At 47.9% G+C, this 16264-nt stretch overlaps 2 protein-coding genes across 6 annotated transcripts in view; both read right to left on the bottom strand.

Moving 5' to 3' along the window:
- Positions 1–4947, bottom strand: part of dbpb (D site albumin promoter binding protein b) — a 7730-nt gene extending 2783 nt beyond the window's left edge. The window contains exons 1-4 of one of the 3 annotated variants that reach the window (XM_008322634.3): positions 2693–4947; positions 2540–2565; positions 2264–2445; positions 1253–1726 (exon numbers count right to left, since the gene is read on the bottom strand). In XM_008322634.3, the coding sequence (XP_008320856.1) occupies positions 1253–1726; positions 2264–2339 (550 nt within the window). In that variant the 5' untranslated portion in view covers positions 2340–2445; positions 2540–2565; positions 2693–4947. Of the gene's footprint in view, positions 1–1252; positions 1727–2263; positions 2566–2692 lie in introns of all 3 variants that reach the window. The other 2 variants (XM_008322632.3, XM_008322635.3) reach the window with 2 other exon arrangements.
- A 642-nt stretch (positions 4948–5589) lies between these two features.
- LOC103387838 (zinc finger protein 865) lies at positions 5590–13925 on the bottom strand. 3 transcript variants are annotated; one of them, XM_008322630.3, is made up of 4 exons: positions 13361–13925; positions 12904–13016; positions 10634–11197; positions 5590–8566 (listed from the first exon to the last, which is right to left on the bottom strand). In XM_008322630.3, the coding sequence occupies exons 3-4, from the start codon at positions 10848–10850 to the stop codon at positions 6231–6233; spliced, it is 2553 nt and encodes an 850-aa protein (XP_008320852.1). In that variant the 5' UTR covers positions 10851–11197; positions 12904–13016; positions 13361–13925; the 3' UTR covers positions 5590–6230. The 3 variants fall into 3 exon arrangements, with proteins under 3 accessions (XP_008320852.1, XP_024917028.1, XP_024917027.1); XM_025061260.1 differs by having other exon boundaries at positions 13365–13925; XM_025061259.1 differs by lacking the exons at positions 10634–11197; positions 12904–13016; positions 13361–13925 and adding an exon at positions 8861–10627.
- Positions 13926–16264: the final 2339 nt, after the last annotated feature.

Genomic DNA, 16264 nt, shown 5'->3' with positions numbered 1-16264 from the left:
CACCTTACCTAACTGATTCCTCGAGCCATAACAGCTAAACAGTCTGAAGTCACTTTCACTAATGTGAAGAAATGTGATTTACCAACAGCTGAGTGAAACCAGGACCAGAACCAGGACCAGAACCAGGACCATGGATCCATGTCAAACTGATGATCCCAGAGTACTGACTCAGAACACTTCTTACAGGTACAGGATACAGAACTCTACTGTTACAGAGTCAAATATTGATTATTCTGGGATAATGAAAAAGAAATTCTAACTTTCATTAATAAAATATAAATAAAACATATCTATCACTTAGAAAATCAGTAGAACATATAAAAAGTACTGTGTCGTCTGCATAGAAAGAAAGAAGTATTTTCTGGGGAATATATGTGTCATCACTCAGTGGCTGGAGCCAGTTATTAATATTAAAATTATTATTCATATTAATATTTGTTGTGTTTTAATATTCTGTCTTCAGAATGAATAAACTGTTAAAGCTGAAAATATATGACTGTATTAGCACAAAGCACATACAGTATATACTACATATATATGTAGTGTATATATATATATATATTTGTACTACATATATGTATATTTGCAGTAGATATATACACTACATACATGTAGTGTATATATGTAGTATACATATATACACTGCATGTACAGTACAGTACAGTACAGTACAGTTGTGTGTGTGTGTGTCGGAGTTATCAGTGTAATACATTCATCTGTGATGATGGGTTTGAAGTCCAGCAGCAGTCAAACTGACTTTGGCTCCTCCCCCTCCAGACTCCTCCCCCTACATGTCTGCTGGCCCGGCCCACACTTGTTCCCTCACTCCAGTACTCTCTGCACGTGTACTAACACGTGCACATGGCTGTGGCGTGTGAAGTGGAGAGAGATTTAAAGACACGCAACCACACACACACACACACACACACACACTCTCTCTCTCTCTCTCTCTCTGCTGCACATTAATGAGTGGCTGAGAGAGAACTCTGATGATACTGTGGTGGAGGACACAGGTCACATGTCACTGCCTGTCAGAGCGACTCGTCAAACTCAGACCTTCGTTCTTTCTTCACCATCTTCTTCAAACACTTTAATTCAACGCAGTCACCAGTCACTATTTTTTAATCAGTGACAAGAACTCGGTTCTAAACAGTTCTTTCTGTCAATTGGACTCCAAACATTACTCACTTGTGGGTTCTAGTGTCATGTGTGTGCGTGGGGGTTCCGGGGGGGACGGGTGGGGGGGACTTACCGTGCAGACAGTCGGTTCCTCCTGCCAGGCTCTGTGGCTGAACAACCTCCAAACCAATCAGCGACGGGGAGGAAGAGGACGAGGGAGAGGAGGACGTGGAGCCAGGAGGAGATGAAGGTGGGAGGCACTGGGAACTCTGGCTGGGCACAGCTGACGGGGAACTCTGCGAGGGGATCTGGGCCGAACTGGAACTGTTGTTGTTGTGCATGCTGCCCATTCCGTTCTCCGTCAGAAACTCCTCCAAGTCCATGTACTGCAGCTGGAAAAGACTGCCGTCTGTGGGCAGGCTGCGATCCCACAGAGGTCCCAGGAACTGGTTGAAGGTTCCTCCTCCACTGCTGCCAGTGGGACCGCCAACCCCCGCGCAGCCGCCGCCGCCGCCGCCGCTGTTGTTAGCGCCGCTGCCTAGTCCACTGCCGCTCCTCATGGAGCAGACTCCCAGGGAGTCCTCGTCCAGGTCCAGTCGGTCCTTATCTGTCAGAGACACAGCCAGGTCAACGGTTGGTTGACGGTTGGTCGATGTTTGGTCGACGGTTGTTCAACGTTTGGTCAACGTTTGGTCAACGGTTGGTCGACGGTTGGTCAACGTTTGGTCAACGGTTGGTCGACGGTTGGTCAACGTTTGGTCAACGTTTGGTCAACGGTTGGTCAACGGTTGGTCAACGTTTGGTCAACGTTTGGTCAACGTTTGGTCAGGAATGTGGAAAATGAGGATTTTTAGAATGAAACTGTGAATGAACGCCAGGGCTGGAAATATAAGATTAACTGTTGTTGATTAAAGTATCTATACAGTACTACAGTACTACAGTAGCACAGTAGCACAGTACTACAGTAGCAAAGTACCACAGTACTACAGTAGCACAGTACTACAGTACGACTAAATGCTAACAGCTAACTAGTAGTGTTCATGGAGACAGCAGAGCCCAGACTGGAGGTGTGGGACGCAGCCCACACGCCAACACATCCATTAAAATGACCCATGATGCCAGTGTGTGAGTGCCTGTCACTCACCTTTGCCCTCACAGGGGGGTTTTAAACTCTGGTCCCCCTTCATGGGGTGCTGCAGCAGGGACTTCAGCCCCGCCATCGGGTTCAGATGGGTCCCTGTGAGCGAGCCCGCGGGCTGAGTACAACCTCCAAACTGTGGGCTGGCTCCTGCTGGCAGGTCGGGGGTCGGTAGTTGAGAGAGCTGCCTAGACATGGTAGACCAGATGGGGGCGCAGGATTAGATTAGACACCTGGCTGGGGCACTTGAAGGGGGCGAGGGAATCTGAGTGAAGCACCCACCGACGGGGCGAGTGCGCTGGGTGACACTGCAGGTGGAGAGAGGTGTTCATGGAGATGAATCAAGCACAGTTGCCACAGTGACCCCCGGTGTGAAACAGTCATAATGACACAACAGTCTTTAAAAAACAAAACAAAACACGTGCAACTTTTTACCTTTGTCTTGCAGCTGCGGACAATTCCTTATTTTCCTGCAGGAATCTTTTCCTCGAAGTATTCCATTGCAGCCATGTGTTGTTTGAAGTGTGCAGTGGAGCAGGCTGTTATTCTCAGAGGGCCAGTGTGGGAGGGACAGTCAGAACAACCGAGTGGGAGGGAAGAGTGTCCATAATATAATAACTACACAAAAACCCACGCAGAGAGGCTAAAAAGAAAGAAGAGACGAAGACGACGCAGAATGGAGGAAAGAAAAATGTCACTGACGAGCTCCTCGTCCGAAGTGTTGACAAAATCAAACAGTTGCGATGCAAAAAAAAAAAAAAGAAAAAAAAAAGAAATGTCGGACAAAACAGACAAGAAGACGGTGTGCGCAGAAAACAACAAACAAACAAACAAACAACGCCGAGCGACGACAGCGGCGGCCGAGTTGGTCAGATGACAAGTTGCATTGGTGTTTATCTCCTCTGCTGTCGGGCTCTGCTGTCCGTCAGCGGGAGAAGGAGGAGGAGGAGGAGGAGGAGGAGGGTGAGGAGCAGGAGGAGGAGGGGTAGTTTCCTCTTTCTCCCCCTGTACTTTTGTGGATCCACAGTCACTGGCGCACGGGCTCGGGTTTGTGTCTAGGCCGCGGGACGTCCACGTCCGACCGTCCTCTCTCACTCCTCACTCACCCTCTCTCCCTCTCTCCCTCTCAGCTGGAACGGACACGGGCAGTTTACGTGACGTCACGGCTGTACGAGAAAAAAAAAGCCAACGCAGGGTTGGGGAGGGGCGGAACCCTGTTTCCACTGATCCCCGGTGCTGCCGAGTCATTATTTATGAGACACACCTACACTCGTGCCACAGCTCGAGGAGCGGCAGCTGTTTGTTTGGTCAGGCTGACAGCTACAAACAGTGGCGTACACGGGTTGGTGTGTGTGCCGTACAACTCATGGCGCAGGGCCGTGTCAGCGGTGTGACGGCACTTCTCGTCCCCAGACCGAGTCAGTACCAAATATAACAGTTGTCATGTGGTGTTCCCTCGACCCTCAGCGGGTGCTGCGTGGCTTTTCCACTTCCCTCATAATCCACAGAAAACGTGAGTGTGCTGTTTTTTCACCGTGGCTTCAGCACGTTGCCTCCCGGCGTACAATAGCTGTTCCAGCTCACGTGGATGAGGCACGCGGAATCCAGGCCTAGATGCTCGCGGCTTTGACTCCCATTGGCCAACGCAAGTCGTGGCTCCACCCCTCGCGAGCGCCTATTAGTTAAAAGTAGGTCGGCTAACCTCTCCCGCTCGGATTGTCTGACTGCATGCTCCTGCCGCGTGAGACAAGTTCGAAACACAAAAGCGCGAGTGCCGTGTGATCTAGTGTACAGGTGCGGAGCACATGAGTCCACGGCCACGGCCGCCACTCAAGGACTGACGAGAACACAGCTGTGCGTCGTCACGACCGCGTTACTCTGCCCCGAGACCGAGACTGCGATGTTCCCACCAGAATAATACTGAATAATCCAACTGTTTTGTATCTTATCTATCAGCGGCCCGCCGTTCATTAGACGGTATGACGTCAGTGAAACGGTGGCGGTTCCAGATGATGGCGCCGCCCTATTTATTAGCTAATTAAAATCATTTTGTACGTTAAATTTAGAGTGCTTAAACAATTAGCGCAATAATCAATGACCGTTAATTATCTTTACCACACCTTAAAGAAGTCTAGTCTTTTAAACGTTACAGTGCACCTACTGGCCAGACTTAAAATTGCGCAGTGATCAGAAAGTTATTTTTTGTAATCAACTGTAACTTACCATATGTATCATTTCCTGTCGTAAAACTGGGTTAACCGTCTAGAACCAACTGTAAACCGGAGCGTGCACGTCTGGTTCTGGTTCTGTGTTTTTGTTTTTTTTACACGTCCACTACATCATGCAGACACGGAGGATTGACTGTTCACTGACCTGTGTGGACGAACACCGACTGACGGCCAATAACAACAGTTCTGTGACACTGATCAACTACAGGACAGAAAGGTTCCGATCACGGATCGGTGAAAGTGTGTGCTGTTTTGAACAGTTGATGTGAGGAAGTCCACGTCTGTTGGTGTGCAAATAAAACCTGTGAAACGATCGACTGTTAACGATCTGTCTACTGGTCATGTGACTGCTACACTTGTTCACAGCTGAGGAATACCGTGTCATGAATGAGATACTTACTGCCATCTCGTGGAAGTGAGTGGGAAGTTTCATGAAATCATTTCAAGGACAGGGACTATTTCAATTATTTTAAAAATTCATTATAATGCTAACCACAACTTCAAAAATGTCATCCACAGGATATGACGTCACAGGGTCGAGAGAGCTAAATATATTGTACCGTGTTTTTTCAACGTTGTCTAAGAAATGAAAGCAAAACTAATTAATACACTTAAGGTTTATTCATTTCTGAAATATAATCAACTACTGACTTCTCAGTAAATAATGATAGAAATGTACTAAAACTAGTATTTTCTCTAAAAGAAAAAAAAGGTTTGACATGGAAATGAACACTTTATATGTAAATAAGGTGAAATTCTTTAGAAGAAAAAAAAAAACACAAACAAGCTGGACAGTGAGAATATGATTGCAACTCAGCAAAAAAGGTTAAAGGAGGTTTAGTATAAGACTGGTATGAAACACACATAAATACGTGGAATAGTAGGTTAGCTTCTATGATTACGGGTCCTTTAACACACCAGGAAGTACTGTAAGAAATAATCACTGCTAAAAAGAGCATACAAAGAACGTGTTACAGTCACCGAGTTCAGTCTCTTGGTATAAAAGCTAGGGAATATCAAATAAATGCAGAAGGTGAACAGAACAGGAAAGGCTGTCAAACGAATGTTCATTTTGGCAGGAACACCATCCTTAAAATGCTAATCATCAGCGACGTTGACCTTTTATTTATACGTGATTAAATCACCGGGGTATTTATAGTAACTTCAAAATCAAGTGTTACACAACAAACGTCAGGGATTAATGAATAAAACACACGATATAGAAGTGATTTTACAACCTCGGCAAAAACCTCGACCAGAGAACAAACATGCAGCGACAAACTATCAACAAAGGTGTGTGTCCCCGTGTCCTCACTTCTAATAAATGCACTTTACGTTTAAAAAAGAAAAAGAAAATCCTTGGAGCCTCTACGTGAACGACAACTAGACAGAGTACACAGCAGACGGTTTTCATACAGCCAGAGTAGCAGGGAATCTACGGAGTGGGAGAGAGAGGGAGAGAGAGAGAGAGAGAGAGAGCTCTATGAGCAGGTCAGTGCACCTACACACTGGTCTAGGATCCGCACAGTGTCAGTCAAGCATAGTGTCAACGCACTTCAGGGGTTAATGATCCTACGCCAACAGTCACGTGTCTTTGAAGATGTCCTGGTGATATTGTACAGTAGTTGTTAACACACTCATTCTAACTGTCAGCAGAACAACACAACAGGCGCACGGAACCCACGGAGACGCTCCTTCCTGTCCCGGTTCTTCAGCCACAGTTCTGCGTTCTGCCCACAACACGCTCAGTACGTGTACGACTCCCGCGAGAGCGGCGTTGCATCCTGAGCTCCAGCGGTCCGTCTCTCGCCTGCTCTCTTTGACAGCCTCAGCCTCCGGCCGCCCCCCCGCTGCAGCCCCTTGGCCCTGCGGCGGCAGGACACCTTGTGCCTGTGAAGAAGGGTGGGATTCCAAAAACAAGCAGAGCAGCGTCGACAGGAAAAGGTCCCTCTGTCACGATGGGTGGCCCGGTGGATGAAGGCCGCCAGAGGTCTGCCAGACTGCCTCCCACACACGCTGCAGCCCAGTCGCTCCCGGGCGGTCGAGGCTTTCTGCGGGTGTTTGACAGCCATGTGGACAAGAAGACCCGCTTTGCGGGAAAACACGGAGTTGGGGCATAAAGGACAGCCGAAACATTTGACTGGGACTTTGAGAGCGGACAGGATCTGCGCCTTCATTCCAGCAGTTTTGACAAGCTTATAAGCACCGCCCCCTGATCCTTCTCCACGCCTAATGGTCAAACGAAGGGAGCCGGGTTTTTTTTCCGGCTGCCCTCTGATTGTACAACTTATCTTTCTCTTCTGTTTGCTTGCGTCATATCTGACTAAATCGTGGGGTTCCCTCCACTCTGTCCTGTCTGACTTTTTTTTTTTCTTCTTGTGGTGCCTTTTCTCATCGTGTAATGACTGGACGCTGCAGTCGAGTTGTTGCTGAGACTGCGGACCTGACTGATGATGAGAATGATGGTGGGAGTGATGGTGATGGTGATGCAGATGGTGATGTTCAGTGGAGGGCAGTTCCGTAAGAGGCTGGAATGGGGCTGTGGTGTGAAGCGTACGGCTACGGGATCCAGCTGGGTAAATGTGCTCTCCTTTGACCCCTGCTGGAGAGTGGGGGTGCTGCGGGGGCATGATTGTAGAATTTGGAGGTAGAGGCTGGGAGAAAGACGGCGCCGCCGCAGCATCGTAAAAGAGGGGAGAGTAACCAGCCGGAGGCTGTGGGGGGGGCTGCTGGTGGCTGTGGGTAACAACACTCAGACTCTCCCCTCCGTGGCTTTCTGTGGAGGGAGCCATCTGTAGCAGGACGTTGGTGGCGGCCTCGCTCTCCGAGGTGGACTGATTAACGTCGGCGCCACCTCTGTTGTCTCCAGAGCCGATGCCTTCTTGTTGGGCGCTCGGCTCGGCCCGGGTCATGCCGTGCTGCGACTGCCTGTGTCGGGTGAGGCTATTGGAGTAGGCAAAGGCTTTACCGCAAACTTCACAGGAAAACAGCTTTTCGCCGCCACTTTCGTGGACTGTTTGGTGATGAGCGGTCAGGTGGAAGTGATGGCGAAATGATTTCCAGCATATAGCGCAGGTGTAGAGGCGAGGAGGAGGTAGGGGTTGCGGGTGGGTCGGGGGCGGAGGCTGTGCCTGGGAATTGCTCTCTTGAGGTTTGATATCTTGAGGGTAGGAGTAATAGGAGGAGGTGCTCGGCGCTTGGTTCGGGCCCCGGTCTGGAGCCACGCTACATTGAGGGTTTGGGTTAAAGCTGTTAAGGTTTTCTGCAGCTGGTGTGGTGGGAACTTCTTCCAACTCTCCTTTCTGGTGGAGTTTGCTGTGCCTGCGGAGGCTCTGGGAGTAACCGAACTCTTTGCCACAAATGCTGCATTTGTAATTTTTTGCCCCAGAGTGCACGGTTTGATGCTTGCTCAGGTGAAAAGCCTCTCTAAAATACTTTCCGCAAATTGTGCAGTGATGAGGCTTTTCACCGGTGTGGATGCGGTCGTGTCTGCGTAGCGTCTCGCGACGTGCGAATCCCTTACCGCAGACGCTACAGAGGTGAGTGCGTGGCAGGCCGCTGGCCCCCGTTCTCGGGGTATACTGCCTACGCTTCGGCGGTCCCCCCGCCGCAGCGTCTTTCTTAGCTCTAGGTTTACGGGGCCGTTTGGGTTTGGAAGTGGCATTCTGTGGATTGGTGCTCATGGCCTCCTGACTTCCGCTACCTTTGAAATTCTTATCCATTCCAGCCGTGGACGAAGGTGGACCCAGGGGACCTAAACCAAGACCACCTAGCAGGCCTCCTATGATGTCTCCCCTATCGTCTCCTCTACTTCCACTGTTGTTAGCTGCCGTTATAGCAGAAATTGCATTATTGACCGAGCTAGTGACATCATCCTCTGAATCATCCAGTAGAGAAGAGAGGGGCAGGTGAGGGTGCTGCTGCAGGTGATGGTGCTGGCTGTGGCTCTGTGAGTGTGGATGCAGTGTCGGGGCCAAGGGTGCCTTTCTCAGAGCTGGTCCTGCCATCCCACTTCCACAGGGGGAGGCACCAGAGTAGCACGGAGATGGGTTACCTTGAGATCGATGGTCATCGTGGTAGCCTGTGTAACGATTCCGAGAGTAGTCAGTGGGGTATTTACCATCTGTTCTGTCCCTGTCATTTGAATCCCCTCCCCTTCCAGACTGAAACAGACCTTCACAACCTAACCTCGACTTTGGCTCTCCTTCCCCCACAACGATAACACCTTCCTCTTCCTCAGTTTTTCCATAAATAACCCCCCTATTGCTATGACAAGTCCCCCCTCCTCCTCCTCCGTTACCTCCTCCGCCCCCTGCCCTGACTCTGTCCTCTCCATCGTTTCCTGACTTGCTTCCCCGTTGTTTGGGTCCCCTACCTGGCTTGCCGCAGGTGCCCGAGGCAGCGTGGTTGAGAAGAGATGTGCTTTCACGGAAGGCACGACCACAAGCGGGACATCTGAACGGCTTTTCCTCATGTATCTTCTCGTGGCGCGTCAGTGACTCCCTACGGTTAAAAGCCCGAGAGCAGGTGGGGCAGCCATATGGGCGGGCAGAAGAGTGTATAACACCGTGTTGGAGAAGGTGCCCTTTTTTCTTAAAGCCTTTGCCACACTCAGGGCAATGGAATAATTTGTCTGGGCTAGGACAAGAGTTAGATGTAGGCTGAATACTTTCTTGGGTTGAATGGGGAAGGCTGGGATCAGACTGTGTCTTAATGTGGACAGGGTTCGGGCCAGTAGTGGCTGTATTGCTAGTACCTGCTGCGGTCGGCTCATGCATGCGTAAATGCCTGCGGAGGCTTGAAAGATGAGGAAAGCTTTTGCCACACTCCCCACAGCTGTAAACAGACTCAGTGCAGTTGTCGTGCAGTGAGCCGGGGTTATCAGATTTAGGAAGGTGAGAATCATTGGTAACTAGTACTGAGGCAGCAGTGGAAGAGGGAGCAGAAGAGGAAGAGGAAGAAACTACAGATGATGATGACGACGATGAAGAAGCAAGAATGGACGACGGGTCTCCGGCGATATTTGACATTCCCACCCCGCTCCCAATTAAAGCCGGCGGCTGACCGTGACTAAGAGCTGCACCACTGCCACTGGAGTGACCGCTGTGCCCATGAGCACTGGTACTATTACTACTGCTGTCAGACTTCCTCTGAGGCAGATACCCCGCCATGGCCTTCTTCCTCCTGCTGCTGCTGCCGCCGCCGCCACCTGCGGTGGCTTCCCCTTTACCGTCATCTTTTGACAATGACAAATGTAAGGGTAAGGGGAGGGGCAAACCCGCTTCCTGCTGCATTAAAGAGGCTATCTGATTCGACGAAAGAACCGGGATCCCCTGGAAGTCGAAGCCACTGAGGGACGAGGGTTGCGAAGCTGCGTGAAGAGGATGGTGAGGGTGAGAATGAGGGTGAGAAAGGGTGTGAGGTGGAAGCTGCTGCTGCGGAGGCTGCTGCGGGTTCTGCTGCGCCTGACCATGAGAATGAGAAGAATGCAAAGCAGGAGGTGGAGCAAGACTGGTACTAGGCTCTGCAACTGACTGACTCAACCCGATCCCTAAGTGGTTGTGAGTTCCCTGCTGAACAAGAAATTGCTCTAAGCTAGCATTAGCAGGCACTCCAGAAAGGAAATACTGATTAGCAGCCAACATGCAACTGAACTGTTGGTGAAGGCTCCGTGCATCGGACTGGGCCCCGACTAACTGGTGACCCAATGAGTTGACCGCACTGCTGCTGGAAGAGTGGTTAGAGTTGGCCACAGAGGTCGAAGGGGACGGAGAGGAGGAAGAGGGACCAGGGGACGCCTGGGGGACAGAAAGGCCGGGATGAAGAGGAGGAGGTGCCGGAGGTGCCGGTGTCACTAACCCTCCTAAACCCCCCGCACTCCCACTACTGCCACCCCCCCCTGCAAAGTGCTCAAAGCGTCCTACACCCGGGTGTAACTGCTCCTGTGCTAGCGCTGCCTCAGCAGGGTGGAAAGAGCGCAGGAACTGTGGGTAGCCTGAAGAATGGCTCGAGCTGCTGCTGCTCATCTTGCTGGACTTTGAACGAGAGCTTTGAGATGAAGAAGGCTGTTGTTGTAAAGGTGGAGGAGGAGGAGGAGGAGGGGCACTCATCTTGGCAAAAATGGAGGCAGAATCAGAAAAGGCGTTACCTCTAGTCCCCTGCAGAGGGCCCAAGCCAAGTCCAGACAGAAGAGCTCCAGAAGACTCAGCCTGCTGCTGCTGCTGCTGCTGGAGCTGGTGCTGGTGAAGTTGCACTTGCTGTTGATGCTGGAGTTGTCGATCTAAACCAAGGCCTTTGAACTGGTGGGCCTGATGCCCACTTAACATTTCTATAATGTCCAAATTGTATTTTCCAAATTGGAACATTTCCCACTCACTGGCACATTGGGTGCGGGGGTCCCCGTCAACAATGATCCCAGTACTGACTGACGAGAAACTTTAATTTAGCTGGAGCTTTGCCTTCGCTCTACAACTACTAGCATGTCACCTCGAATTTAAAGTCGAGTCTTCTGTGCTAACTATAACATCCTCTGACCACACTTTACTTCCAATACAAGTCAGGTAGTCAGTATATAGCAGACTTATTTCAATTATGTTTAATAGCCTTATTAAGAAGCAGATGAAATGGCTTCTTCTTTTTGCCTTTGAGTTACAGCAGTTATTCCGTCATCTAAGCAAGTGTCCTCGTCTGAGCAGCCGCGCAGATCCTAAAGCTGAAAAATAGAACAGAATTCAAACAGACACAGAAGTCACAGAGGCTAAAAGGACCATGAGGTTCACTAGAGCACTCTGAGCCAACCACCAGGTTCTTCCAAACCAAACCGAGCTACATGACGTCAGTAGAATATTAACTGTTAGTTACAGGACTAGTCTCTTGTTGTAATGAGATTTTTAATGAAGGAAACTACTTGGACTTCTTTATTCCCGTCGTGGAAATATTCTCTGCTGCAGTTACTTTCTTTGTTTTCATTTAGACCAACTAGCTGTGAATAAATCCAAGTATTTCTCCTTTAACAGATGGTTAGGGTTAAAAACTCCCCTCGTGTCACAATCAGAAGAAAGTTTCACCTAAAAGGTTTGTCAACTAAACTCCTAGGGCGACGTTAAACCAGGTAACTATTAGATATTAAACATTAACTGAAGTACTCCTTACACTGATGCAGTACTCCTCACACTGAAGCAGTACTCCTCACACTGAAGCAGTATTCCTTACACTGTACTCCTTACACTGATGCAGTACACTGTTGTAGTGCAGTCAGGTCACAAAAGTACAACAAACGCTGTGGCTCAGTGGGCCTCGCGAGAGTGGGCCTCGCGACAGTGGGCATCACGAGAGTGGGCATCACGAGAGTGGGCATCACGAGATTGGGCATCACGAGATTGGGCATCACGAGATTGTGGGCATCACGAGATTGGGCCTCACGACAGTGGGCCTCACGACAGTGGGCCTCACGACAGTGGGCCTCACGACAGTGGGCCTCACGACAGTGGGCCTCACGACAGTGGGCCTCACGACAGTGGGCCTCACGACAGTGGGCCTCACGACAGTGGGCCTCACGACAGTGGGCATCACGACAGTGGGCCTCACGACAGTGGGCCTCACGACAGTGGGCACATCCCCTCCTAGCTGCCTACTTCTGATCCTGACAGGGTCATTGGTGACACGCGGTGCCCGGCCTCCCATTGGATGATCAGTCTGTCCATTCCACTAATCATGTTAGAGCTCTATGGAGCTCAGATCAGGAATGTTCCAGTCAATATTCCAAGAGTTTTTACCTGTGGTTAGTGTTAAACTGGAGCTGAGGGAACAGGACGTGGCGGTCGGACTGATTTGTAGAAGACGGAATTATTATTTTCAAGAAACAAGTCTTTGTTTTCATTTTCAGAGTCCGATTTAGTCACCGACTTGTTGACATTTATTTGACATGTTTTATCACCCAGTCCTCACCTTATTCTAACAACAACATACATATATATATTATATATATTTAACCATATATAACAATGGTATAATTAGATAATTAATAATAATTGAGATTGCCATCAACAATAATTACTTACTAACACTAAACCATCTACTTTTACTAACCGACTAAACGACTAACTCTAAGTCAGTTGTTATTCCTGTTTGTGTTCGACTGTTCATTGGTTTTTACTGTTGTTTTGTTGCTCAGTAACAAAGTTGTCTGAATGTAAATGTTGCTTCTGGAGCTGTGACATCTTACTGGGTTTACTACAGTACTACTACAGTACTACTACAGTATGATTAAAGGGATCAGATAGATGTTGAGGTTGTGATGGTGGATTCTGGAGAAGTTGGAACATGTCAGATGTTCCACCCGCCAACCGGTGTCACATGCAGCAGCAGCAGCAACATTTACTTTTCAATCTGGGTTTTGCTCACCTCTTCCAAACTTACCGTTTCCTCTAATCGCTGCGAAGAAGCCGGAGTGGAGTGAGCGTCCCCGGCAGATGACGGAGATTTTCTATGGCATGTGTGACTGCCGTTCATTTTAATGTAAATCAGCGATCCTGAAAGGTGGGAAGAGAAAGGCGGACAGCCATAGCATCATTACGATCATCGCCAATGTAAACACCAGACACACAGTAATAACGGACGCACTTAAGGCGGCGTAGATCCGCTAACATTTGGAGGAAAGGGACAACATTTGGATGCTGAAGTTCACGGCTCACATTAGTACCACGGTCACAACGACTCGTTGTTCGCAGTAGTCGGTGCCTCGCGGAACCGTGAAAAGCACACAGCGCGGCCGCTAACGTTAGCCATAAATGTAAAGCACGGTAATAAAAGCATAAGAGCGCCATGCTAGCGTTAGCAGATACGTCTGCCTACGCTATATTCAGCAAGTGTTTACCTACGCATCCAGTGGCCGAGCAGGTTTTGCAGATGGATGCGGCCTGTCACGCCTTCTTCTGCCGCTTGTGCTTCTTGTTCTCGACGCCTAGCTAACAGTGAGCGCTTCCATTTCTTCGTGCCGTTTTCCTGTCGTTAGCCACAGCCATTTTCAACGAGGCCGAGCCGAGCGCTGACGCTTTACACCGAGCCTCTGAGAATCACCAAAGCCTCCTTGTCCACAGTTCACGTCGCTTGCGCGGTTTCGACGGCCGAGAGGGATTTGGATGGTCGGTGTAATATTTTTGGGTAAAAGTGAGTGACGTGTGCTCCCTTAACACTGGTCCTTTCCGGCCCTTGTAACGTTTCCGGGTGGCACCAGCGGGGCTCACGGCACAGAGTCGCCGTTTGGTTACATTCACACTGAAAACCAGGGTCTTCGTCCACAAACTAGTGGTGAACTCGGCTCACGTCAGTAACACGGTCCAGTCCACAGTGATCCGGGTCACATTTAGAACCAGGATCAGCTTTACTGGCCAAGATTGTTGACAAAAACATGCAGCTCAAACGACCACGATGTTAAAACACAAGCATAAACGTAAACAACAAACACAGTAAATGAGAAAAGTATTAAAAGGAAATAAACGAGAGTCAAACTCTGAGTATGACTGACAGAAGTCGTTAACATTTCAGAATAAATGACAGCTGAGCGTTAATGACAGAACGAGTCCGTTCCTTTAGCACGAATGATTATTGACGGACTTCTGTTCTAAATATGACATTATTCAACAACGTTATTTATAAAAAATAACGTAAAACAGTAACTCCATATACTGTTGATCTGGGAATTACACGTGAAGTTCTGTTGATCTTGAACTGCCGTAGTTGCACCATGTTGTTTATCCACACGTAGAACACTTTTAAAGTTCACTTTTAAATGCATGAGAAGTCACTGACAGGTCAGTGGAACAGAAGAAATCCTTCACGGCCGGAGTTGAATTCTTTTTTAATAATATCAACAAAACACATTACATATTTTCAACTCTCAACATCAGATTTTCAACAAACCTAAATGGAAACTGAGCTTTGTAAGAAGTTTGACTATGATCCTATACAACAACGGTGTGTGTGTGTGTGTGTGTGTGTGTAACTGACGTCCTCAGGTTGGTTCTGTGAACTGAGGTTCTGTTCTGACGCCACACACTCGAACCTGTCACTTTGGGTTTTTTTCTTCTAAAGATAAACTTGATATTTTTATTGTTATTTTGTTATGAACAGAAATATAGTTATTTTAGTAACTATTTTCAATTGTCTATATATATACACGTATGTGTATATATATAATTATATATAATTGGTTTTCAAGGTAAAATAGCAGGTAGCCTTGATGATAATTAAAAAGACAAATTCAACTTTTAGTCCTAACATTTAACTGTGGTTCTTGTTCTAACATGGTCACTTTTTAAAGGTATTGAAATGGATCAGATGAGGTGTCGTCATCTACGTACAGCTGCTGATACAGTTCATAGCCTTGTCAACTGAAGTTCTTATAAATATATAAATATATAAAAGTGGCTTTATCGTCACGTAATACAGAAGAGAAAAAAACAACATTTCTCCCACCAACTTTATTGTACAAATTCACTGCTGTATCCAAGGGGATTGTTGCATGATAGAATACCCAAAAATACTTTATAACCATGAAAATAAATCCATTAGATCCGTTAGAGGGCGCTGTCGGTCACAATAGAATTGATTGACTTTTCTTGTGGACTTTTACAATTCTCTCTTTCTCCATATTAATGACCCCCCCCCCCCCCCCACCTACACACACACACACATCCTTTCATTTCTTTCTGAACTCACTTCTGTCTGTGTGTGTTACTGTTCAGTGGTGAAAAACTCCCAGCCCCACAGTCCTGTAGGGGGAGCTATGACAATAGCAAAACAACAAAAGGCTATTTTTAGTTTCTGGTACTAAACAATTCATTTGATACTGGCACAGAATTAGTCCAACCCTCAAATCAAAGCTGAGGAGACCACTGAAAATATTCCGATTGTACTAGCTATACAAAATACAATACTTGCACAAATGAAATGTCATTTCTAAAGTCCGATGAGCGTGGATGAGTATGGCTTGTGAGTTGTCACAGACTTTGCTACAGACCTTTTGTGGCTCTTAAAAAAGAAGAAGAAAAAAAAAAAGTCCTAATTCCCTGAAAGACTGAGTGTGAGGCTGTCGTCAGAGCACAGTTTGAAGCTTTTCGCCAAATTTGTCATAAACATTGAACCGAACACACATGTATTATGACATTGAGTTCTGTCTTTTTGTGTACGGGTCCAGGACAGTAGTTTGGTAGAACATTTATCATCGGTTCAGAAGACTGAAGACTATCAAATAGGTACTTTCAGGAAACACCGATTGTTTATCGTAAAACACAAGTCCACGTCCACACGCACGGACAGCTGGTACAGCTGGTACAGCTGGTACAGCTGGTACAGCTGGAAACTGATGAGCTGAATGAAGTGGAACTGGCATGCATCCAGGTCTGGACCTGGTCTGGACCAAATGAATGACGTCATGAGGTTGTCTTATCTAAAACAACAAACACTAAAGTCCCACCAAGTAAAAGAACATCACATCATAATATAATTGTTAATAATAACCAGAACAGTTAGAGTAACCACTGATAATAACACGCCATCATATTCAGAACAACTACATTGAGCAACTGTGCAGAGGAAGAGTTCTGAGGATGAGTTCTGTCTTCCTGGTTCCATCCAACGTCTGTTGACAAACTCTCAGCGGTGACGCGTCTCTTCTCTGACCTCTGACCTCTGAAGTGTGTCCATCATCTCACTACCTCCACTGACCCACTCAGTACCGATCTGTCAAACCTCAGGGTTTGTGCCTGGTGCAAATATC

This window comes from Cynoglossus semilaevis, chromosome 13 (assembly GCF_000523025.1).
Source record: "Cynoglossus semilaevis isolate Cse_v1.0 chromosome 13, Cse_v1.0, whole genome shotgun sequence".
Taxonomy (NCBI): domain Eukaryota; kingdom Metazoa; phylum Chordata; class Actinopteri; order Pleuronectiformes; family Cynoglossidae; genus Cynoglossus; species Cynoglossus semilaevis.
This window is presented reverse-complemented; position numbering and strand designations above follow the sequence as displayed.